At 36.4% G+C, this 10,169-nt stretch overlaps 1 protein-coding gene across 2 annotated transcripts in view; it reads right to left on the bottom strand.

Moving 5' to 3' along the window:
• USP15 (ubiquitin specific peptidase 15) overlaps positions 1-10,169 on the bottom strand; it is a 199,220-nt gene that overhangs the window by 144,038 nt on the left and 45,013 nt on the right. For both annotated transcript variants that reach the window (XM_006886038.1, XM_006886039.1), the window contains exon 2: positions 1,381-1,508. In XM_006886038.1, the coding sequence (XP_006886100.1) occupies positions 1,381-1,508 (128 nt within the window). The remainder of the gene's footprint in view (positions 1-1,380; positions 1,509-10,169) is intronic.

The following is a 10,169-nucleotide window of genomic DNA, read 5'->3' as shown; positions in this document are numbered from 1 at the left end:
TGTGGAGTGAGGTGGGGATCTTGTTTAATTCTTCTGCAGATAGTTTTCCAATTTTGCCAACACCATTTGTTAAAAAGGCTGTCATTTCCCCACCTAACTGATTTCATCTCTTTGTCAAAAATCAATTGCCCATAAATAGATGGGCTGATTTCCGGGTTCTCAATTCTATTCCATTGATCTATGTGTCTGTCATTGTACCTAACTTACTGATTTTTAAAATACTTATGTTAATCCTCATGTGGGTCATATTTTCCTGCTTCTTTGCATGCCAGGTAATATCTGATTGGATACTACACATCATAATTTTAGGCTGTATATATTTTTGCATTCCTATTTGAGTCTTATTTTGAGATACCCACTTAATTTGATGCATTCAGGTTAAGCAAGACCAAAGTAGATTTCAATCTAGAACTAATTTCACTGCATAAAGAGAAAAAACCTTTTCATTACTTTACACTGTGTAATATCAGATTTTTCACTGTGGTTGTGGAGAATAGTATTTCTAGCTTTGTTTGTTCTTTGTAATCTTTTCAGATTGTTCTTTCCTTGTATTCTTCCATGCATGAACTTATCAGTACCGAAAACTTGACAGACACCCCCTGCAGGCTGAGTTCCTTCTCTTTGTGCTGCTCACTCTTCTCTGTGGCTCTGCTCTGAAAATTCTAGCAAGCTTGGTCTCCCTGTTCTGTGCTTGCAACTAAGCGAGAATGCCAGGCTACAGTTAGTTTTCCTTTCTCTGTGCGACAGAAGTCCTGGAAACTCTTTCAAAGAGGTATGAAAAAGCAAATCAGAACACACCTTATTAATTTTTCATCTTGTAGGTATCACCGTCCTTTGTTGTCAGATATGGTATGTTATGAAAACTGATGCTGACAGATTTTGCTAAGCTTTTAAGTTTATTTGGGTGGGAGGCTAAATTTGATACCTGTTACACTATCATGGCCAGAATTAAACGTTCTGGCACTTAAGTTTTAATCTCTTTAAATGAAATACAATAAAAGGTGCAGTGAGGATGCCAAATAGTGGGAGTTAAAGTAGATAAAGGTTAAAATTCAAGAATGCAAATCTTATCAGTACTATGCAACTTAAAAAAGTCTTATGTCCACTGGAAAAACCTATGCAATTAAATACTTGTTTAAAATAAGGCAATATTTTCTAATTTCCAATCTCCATTTAAAGACTTAAACAATACAACACAGACAAAAAACTCTATCATAATGTAAAAAAATTAACTAGAAGACTCTAACTTTCATAGGGCAAACTTTTAATTTTTAAATTATCAGTTTGTTTACATTAGCATTTTATTATATTCATTATTATTAACACATTGAAAATGAACATATTTATTTCACAACTTGATCAAAGAAAGGAAATACTGACCTTTAAGAAGTCCAGAGTTATCAATGGGCCCAGGATATACATTTTGATCTCCCATCTGATATTTGTCCCAACTGTCAAAGCCAACATACTTCTTCCATTGTTTGAACCAGCGACTATCAACTAGATACCTAGAAAACGGGAGAAAAACACTTAAGGAAAATATTAAAAAACACCCAAAAGAGATATTTTGGTACTTCATCTTATAGCTCATGTCTACTCAACTGATTGTTTAATCACTTTGTATTTGAAAGAACAATACTTATGTAAACTTTACCACTTGAAAACAAATGTTGCCATAAAAATGTGGGGGGAGGGGAATAACGCTACTTTCAAAAATTACACATTAAGTAATAGGTATTTTAATATTTGTCAATAAAAGAAAAACTTTAGTAATTATATTTATCAAGAAAAAAATTTTTAAATGCAACTTCGTGAAATATAAGGAAATAGAGTTCTTTTAGAAGAAACTTAGAAACACAGTACAGACATTTCAGTTTGCTGTATGTATCTTTTTTTGAAGGAAAACTAGTTATTAAAAGTTTTCAAGTCTATTATGAAAATTACAAACAAACCTTTGTTGTTATGTACCATATAGTCATTTGTGACTATAGAGACCCTATGTACAACAGCTCTGAAACTTCTATTAAGTGATGAAGAAATTAGTAATAAATAGTTATAAGGTCTACTTAATTCTCAGCTTTTAAAAATATTCTTTTAAAGTTTATAAAAAATAAAAATATAATTCTACCAAAATCCCATGATAAAGTTAAAACTAATTCTTAATTTTAGATGAAAATGGAAAGCATACCAGAACTATATAATACAGTACAGTAAAAGAGGACAGTAACATTCACTTTCAAAAAATGGTAACAATTCATGATAGGTTCATATCAAAATAGAAGGATAAACTGTTCCTTATTATGAAATGTTATAATTAAGTATATAAATAATTCCCTAAATATGTACTGACAGATGATATATACTGGCAAAACTTAGTTCTTGGTGATAAATAAATACTGAAAAACAAAGCAAAGTACCTTTAAGAATATTAAAAATAATTTTCTTTTTTACCAACAAGAGTTAGTAATACTCTTAATTAAGTTCTTCATATAGTAGTAAAATATGTTGGGGCAAGTAGTTTTAGTTTTGCTTTTCGATTGGTTTCAAAAGTGGGATACACGAAGCACCACAAGCAATACTGAAATTCTGTAATTTTGTTTTTAAACATCTAGAATTAGCTTCTCAATTAATTATGAAAGATGTTCAAACACATTACAATCGGAACGGTGTTAGAGCTGACACTCTAGCAGGTTTTTGAGAGGGTGTACAAAGTATAGGCAGAGACTGCCCTGCTTTTTCTCTTGGACTTACAAGTGGATTCAAACTGCCAGAGACTCGGTGCTTTTGGATTAACAGTGCAAACTGCCTATAGACTATGCCACCCAAAGTGCCCATCCAATAACTAATCACAGAGAATTAAAAACATGGGTTTATTCTTAAAGTAAGCATTAAAAACCACATGAACCTAAAAATACACTTTTAATTATTTTATCTTCCAGATACATTTTCTCTACATTTTACCAAAGAAAACTGCAAACACAAAGTTAATGAGATAGTTAAAGCACACGTGTAATAATACAGGTAACAAAGTTATTTTAATCATTCTAATATTTCTGTGCTTCTACAAGATTTATGAGGAATTAAAAATAAAAATGAGCTGAGTATTAATTCTTTCCATTTTTCTTCCTAAAATAAACACATAAGATTAGCAATGGTTTTTTATGTTAAACTGGAAATACAGAAAATTGTACATTTATACCACCAACTAAAAATATTCCTCTCTTGTAATTTAAACACAGTATTTAAGGCACTGGAGACAAATGTTTTAGTACCCACTATTTACTAAATACCATTTGTCCTTCTGCCAACTCCTAATATCATAATTCATTACTTCAGTCTTACTTTAGTCTTGCTATTTTTTTGGAACAAGTCCTTTCCTCGAAGGAATGTTTGTTGTGATTCTTTCAATTTATCTTAGTTATCCTTGATTGTTGTTATATGCACTTTTGACTCATAATGACCGTATGTACAACATCCCTAAAATCCTACTCTATCCTGTGCCAATCTTATTCTCTCTGATACACCTACCCTCATTACGTCAGTCACTGAGCCAGTCACAAGAGCCAGTGAAGGCTCTTCCCTTCTTGTGCTGTCCCTCCACTCTCCCAAGCATGATGTCCCTCTCCAAGTAGTCCTTCTTTGCAACATGCCCAGAATATGTCAGAGAGAACTTCAGAATCCTTGCCTCAAACCTGGTTTCACACTTTCTAGGACAAATCTGTTTGTTCTCCAGGCAGTCCACGGTATATTCAATATTCTTCTCCAGCACCACAGCTCAAAACCATCAATTCTCTAATAATCCTAGTCACTGTCCAGCATTCTGACGTACAGTAAGTAACTGTAAAGACTATGGCCTGGATTAGGCTCACATGTTTCCAGACTGACACTGTTACTCTTCAGTACTCTGGAGAGGTCCCAGACAGCAGAATTTCCCAACGCAAATCACCTACTGATTTTCTGGTTATGAAGCCAAGCAAACTAAAGTGTTAACAATCTCAATATCTTCATTGTCTATCATGCTCCTGCCAAGGAATGGGAATCTTTGTTTTCTTAATGTTGCACTTCAATCCATATTGAAGGCTGCAGTCTTTGACCATCTGCAGCAAGCATTTCAAGTTCTACTCAGTTTCAGGAAGCAGGCTTGCGTCATCTGCGTAACTAACACAGGTTGTTAGTGAGTCTTCCTCCAATCCTGATGCCACATTTCTCCTCTTAGAGCCCAGCCTCCAGGATGATCTGCATATAGACTGAAAAATTAAGAAGATAGGACACATCCCTAGCACACACTCTTTCTGATTTTGAACCCTGCAGTGTTTACTTGCTCTGTTCTGATGAATGCCTCCTGGTCCAAGTACAGGTTTCACATGATCAAATGTTTTGGGATTCTCATTCTTCTCAGAGTTAGCCACAGTTTGTTGTGATCCACATAGTCCAATGCCTTTGCATAGTCAATGAAACAGAGACATTCCTCTGCTACTGTCTGCTTTCAGCCAAGATCTACCTAACATTAGCTATAATATCCCTAGTACCACAGACTCTCCTAAACCCAGCCTGTACATCTGTCAGTTCTCTGTTGATAATTTTCAGCAGAATCTTGCTTGCATATGATATTAATGATATTGTTCGATAATTTCTGCACTCTGACTCTTCCAGTAAGTAAAATCTCTTCCAGAGTTGGCTACGTAGTTGTCCTCCAGATTTCTTGGCACAACTTGGTGAGCACATCCAGGGTAGAGTCTGTTGTTGAAATATGTCAATTGGTATGCCATCAATTCCTGGGGTCTTGTTTCTTGCCAATTCTTTCAGAGCAGTTTGAACTTCCTTCATCACCACAGGCTCCTGCTCACACTTTGTTCCATGAAATTCTTCGGTGTCAGCCAATTTCTTCTGGTACAGTGACTCTATACTCCTTCCACATTTTAATGCTTCCTGGATCATTTAATATTCTGCTCAAAGCATCCATAAGTATTCAACTGGAGGCTTGAATTTGTTCTTCAGTTCCTTCAGCTTAAGAAATGGTGAATGAGTTAGGCTCTTTTGATTTTCTGACTCCAACTCTTTGCACATTTCATTATTATACTTTGTCTAAGCTACCCTTTGAAATTTTCCATTCAGCTCTTTAATTTCTTGATTTCTACCCTCTGCTTTGCCATCTTGATGCTCTAGTGCAATATTCACAGTCTCATCTGACATCCATCTTGGTTTTTTTCTTCCTCCTCTGTCTTTGTAATAACTTTTTGCATTCTTCACGGATGATATTCTTGACACTCTCCCACAGCTCATCTTGGCTTCGCTCACTGGTGTTCAAGGCCTCAAACCTATTCCTGAGATGGTTTTGAAATTTGAGTGGGATAGACTCAAGTAAAATTTGGTTAGTGTGGATTTGATTTAATTTTCTTTAACTTCAGCTTGAACTTGCATATGAGTAGTTGGTGGTCTGTTCCACAATCAGCACCTGGCCTAGTTTTCAGGCTGATATTAAACTTCTCCAGCGATTCTTTCCAAAGATGTAATTGATCCGATTTCTATACATACCATCAGGTGAGATCTATCTGAATAGTCTGTGTTTGTGCTTCTTATAAAAAGTATTAGCAATGAATAAATTATTGGTTGTACAGAATTCTTTCATTCTATCTGCAGTTATCCTTAGCCATCTGACTTTTCATTTTAAATTTTAGAATCAGTTTATCAAGTTCTACTAAAAACTGGGAGCTCCGGTGCCCAGGAAGGTGGGGGAATTCACCAGCTATTCTGCAGGAAAAAGACAGCAAATCACCTCTCTTGCATTTTATAACATATGAACACCTGCTGGAGGGTCAGCTATGAGTCTGTTCCAATGCAATGAAAATGAGTTCTGGTGATTTTTTAAAAGTTATTTAAAACAACTGTGCTAACATTTTTACTATACTGTCACTGGACTTCTAATTTTAGGAAGAAATGCCATCTTTACAATATAGAATCTACTCTGCCACAGCCAAGAAAGAGCTTCCCATTCAGGTTTATATTATGTATGTAATTCAATAAGGTTTTATAATTTTTCCCAAAAAGATATTTGCTTGATTCACCCTAGGAACCTTACAGTATTTTGCTATTGTAAAGATTACTTTTTATAAAAATTCACTTTATAACTGTTGTTGACATATGTCATTGTTGTTAGGTGCCATTCAGTCTCTATGACTCATAACCTTATGAAAAGATCTGAGCTTGGCCCTATCTTATGCAATGCTCACAAAGTCTGTTCTGTTCTGCTCAAGCCAGCTACGAAAGGTGTTGTGTCAATTTTTTAAGGTCTTCCTCTCCTTTGCTGACCCTTCTCAGCATGAGGCATCTTACACTGGTTCATCCTGAATAAAGGCCCAGAGTAAGTGAAATGAATTTCCCCATGCTGGTCTCTAAGGAACTGTCTGGCTCCACCTTCTTGAAGACATATTAGCTACTTCTTCTGTCAGTCTATGTTACTGGTAGGCACCATCAAGTTGAGTAGGGCTCCTCACAGTGACCCTATGAACAATGGATCTGAAATCTGTCCTACCTTGTGCCATCCTCACCATCTTTTACATACTTGAGCTCATTGCTGCAGTCACTATCTCAATCTTTATCATTGAGGGTTTTTCTCTTACATTGACCCTCCTTCCTTTCTAAGCATGATATCCTTTTCTAACAGGAGCTCTGGTGGCCTAGTGGTAAGAAGCTGTGTTGCATTTTCCCAATGTATTGCACTAGAAAAAAAATCTTCTGTCAAAGATCGCTCCGAAGTTCTAAAGAGTAAGGATGTCAGTTAAAAGACTAAGGTGTTCCTTATCCAAGCAATGGTTTTCAGTTGCCTCCTATGCATCAGAAAGCTGAACAAAGAATATGGATGACAGAGGAAGAATTGATGCTCTTATCCTATGATGTTGGATAAGAGTACTGAATTCTATGAACTGCCAAAAGAACAAAAGAACTCTTTTTGGAGAGTGTTCGTTAAGATCAAGATTACAAAACTTCATCTCACATACTTTGGGCAAGTGGTCATGTGCCGTCGAGTTGGAATCAACTCATCGCTGACCCTGCAGTGGGTTTTCAGAGGCAGTAAATCATACAGCAGGCAATTTCCCATCATTCTCCCTCAGACCTGCTGGTGGATTTGAACCTTGTGCCATTGGTAAATTATCTTTAATAATACAATTATTAACATTTGTATTTTACTTTTGGGTTAGGTGCATACTTCTAAACACTTTTAAATATTGGCTGATTTTTCTCATAATATAACTATCCTACGAAATAGCCATTATAAAGACCTTCAGATATTATTAACTTGTCAAAAGTTATAAAGTTAGTCCCAGAAATACGAAGAAGGAAATGTTGGATTGGCTAATGCAGAAACAAAAAGACCAATAAAAACAGTACAAAGAAACAAGAACGATATCATTACAAATTAGAGGAGAAAGAACGACTATCTATAAAAAGTACTGGTACAAATTACTGCAGACATGGGAGAAATAGAAAGTCTTTAAAAACCCATTAAAAATAGTGGAACACTGTTAGATACAGCACTGGACATAGAACCCTCTGAGGGGAGACACTTTAAGTAACAGCTTCAAACATCAATTAATAATTAGAATGTGAAATTAATAATTAGAATGTGAAATATGAATTTAGGAAAACTGGACATTGTAATAAATGAAACAGAACACATAAAGATTAACATTCTCCAATTTCTAACTGAACAAGAAGGCATGCAGCTTCAATTCAAGACCACCAATAAAATATTAAAGTGGGTTCCCCTTCTCCTTCATCTTAACATCAATGTTCAGCATTGAGTTTGTTCAGCCAGCGTTTGTGACCCTATTCCCAAATGGGAAACCCATAAATAAAAAAGACAATCTCTTTGTTAAAACAACAACAAAACAACAAAAAACCCTAAAACCAACCAACACACCACTGGGCTATGCCCACCATTACCCTGTCTTTTCCAGTCCACACTGGATCTTTCTCATTGTCTTTACCCACTCCCTCCACCCACCAAATTCTGAACCCTGTGATTTCATCTTTACCCATCCTCACTACCACTTATATGGATCGTTATGTATGTTTTACTAGTTATCCTTCTGTTTTTATAATTAAGAAGGGGGGGGGAAGAATAGATTTGAGGTACTGTACACTAATGACCAAAGAGCAGATGAGTTACAGGGTAACATTGAGGATATTAGCTATGGAAAAACATAAAAGGTTATTATAAAGATAAGGGAGAAAGAAAAGACCAAAATGTCAAAACAGACAAATACAGAGTTGGAGCTAAGAAAAACAATACCTTTCACAATAGCTAATCACAAGATTAAATACTTGGGAGTAAATCGAAACAGAAGCACAAAGGATCTATTCAAAGAAAATTACAAAACGTTGTTGTTATGTGCCATCGAGTCATTTGCAACTCATAGCAACCCTATGCACAAGAGCCCTAAATGCTGCTCTATCCTGTGCCAACCTCACTGTCTCCAACACATTCATTCCCACTACTCCACTCACAGAATCGATCCATCTCAAAGAGGGTCTTCCTCTCCTGCGCCGTCCCTCCACTCTCCCAAACATGATGTCCCTCTCTAAGGACCAGTCCCTACTTGCAACATGCCCAAAGTATGTCAGACGAAGTTTCACAATCCTTGACTCCAAGGAGCATTCTGGCTTCACCCTCTCCAGGACAAACCTGTTTATTCTCCTAGCAGTCCATGGTATAGTCAACACTCTTCTCCAGCACCACAACTCAAAGGCATCAATTCTCTATCATCTCTATTCACTGTCCAACTCTCCGATGCATAGCACGTAACTGAAAAGACTATAGCCTGGGTCAGGCGCACCTTAGTCTCCAGCCTGATGTCGTTGCACTTCAGTAGTCTTGAGAGGTCCCTCACAGCGGACTTTCCCAATGCAATTCGTCTCCTGATTTCCTGGCTCTGTTACCAAGAGTGATGACTGTGGAACCAAGTAAACGAAAACTGTTAACTATCTCAATCTCTTCACTATCCATACTGATGCTGCCAATTGGCCCAGTGGTGAAAACAAAACATCACTACAAGAAAAAAAAAAAAAGAAAAATACAGAGATAGAGAAGTGAAAGAATATCCTTTGCTCATGGATAGGAAGACTCAATATTGTGAAAATGGCAATACTACCAAAGGCAATTTACACATTCAATGCAATCCCAATCCCAATCCCATTCTTCAACGAGATGGAAAAGGTAATCTCCAGTTTCATTTGGAATGGAAAGAAGCCCCAAATAAGCAAAGCACTCCTTTAAAATAGAAAAAAGGTAGGAGGCATCTCATTTCCCGATTTCAAGTCCTACTACAATGCCATGGTGGTTAAGTCAGCATGGTACTGGTACAATGAGAGACACACAGAACAATGGAATAGAATTGAGAACCTGGAAATCAGCCCATCTACCTATGGTCAACTGATTTTTGACAAGGAAATGAAATCATTTAAGTGGGGAAATGACAGCCTTTTTAACAAATGGTGTTGGCAAAACTGGAAAAATATCTGCAGAAGACTCAAGCAAGATCCACACCTCACTATGTATACAAAAACCAACTCAAGGTGGATCATGGACCTAGGACTAAAAACAAGGACTGTAAGTTTCATTAAAGAAAACCTTGGAGGAACTCTAGTAGTCCTAATTCACAACATAAAAGTCTTCCAAGTATCCTGAAAAATGTACAACCAGGAGAAGATAAAATAGATGAATGGGACCTTCTAAGAATCAAATCCCTATGTGTATCCAGAAACTTCTCCAACAGGGTAAAAAGTGAAGTCACAGACTGGGAAAATGTATTTGGTAATGACATGTTAGATAGGGGACTTATATCTAGAATTTATAAAATACTTGAGAACCACAACAAGATAAAGGTAAATAATCCAATTGAAAAATGGGCACAGGATATGAACACACACTTCACCAAAGAAGACATTCAGATGGCCAAGAAATACATGAAGAAATGTTCAAAATCCCTAGCTCTAAGAGAGATGCAAATCAAAACAACTATGAGATATTATCTCACCCCAGTAAGAATAACACAATTTAACAGAACAGCAAACAGCAAGTGCTGGTGAGATTGTGGAGAAACTGGAACCCTTATTCACTGTTGGTGGAAGTGTAAAATGGTGCAACCACTGTGGAAAGTGGTGAGGCG

Source organism: Elephantulus edwardii, unplaced genomic scaffold (genome assembly GCF_000299155.1).
Source record: "Elephantulus edwardii isolate Elephantulus edwardi_28Jun2011 unplaced genomic scaffold, EleEdw1.0 scaffold00047, whole genome shotgun sequence".
Lineage (NCBI taxonomy): Eukaryota > Metazoa > Chordata > Mammalia > Macroscelidea > Macroscelididae > Elephantulus > Elephantulus edwardii.
This window is presented reverse-complemented; position numbering and strand designations above follow the sequence as displayed.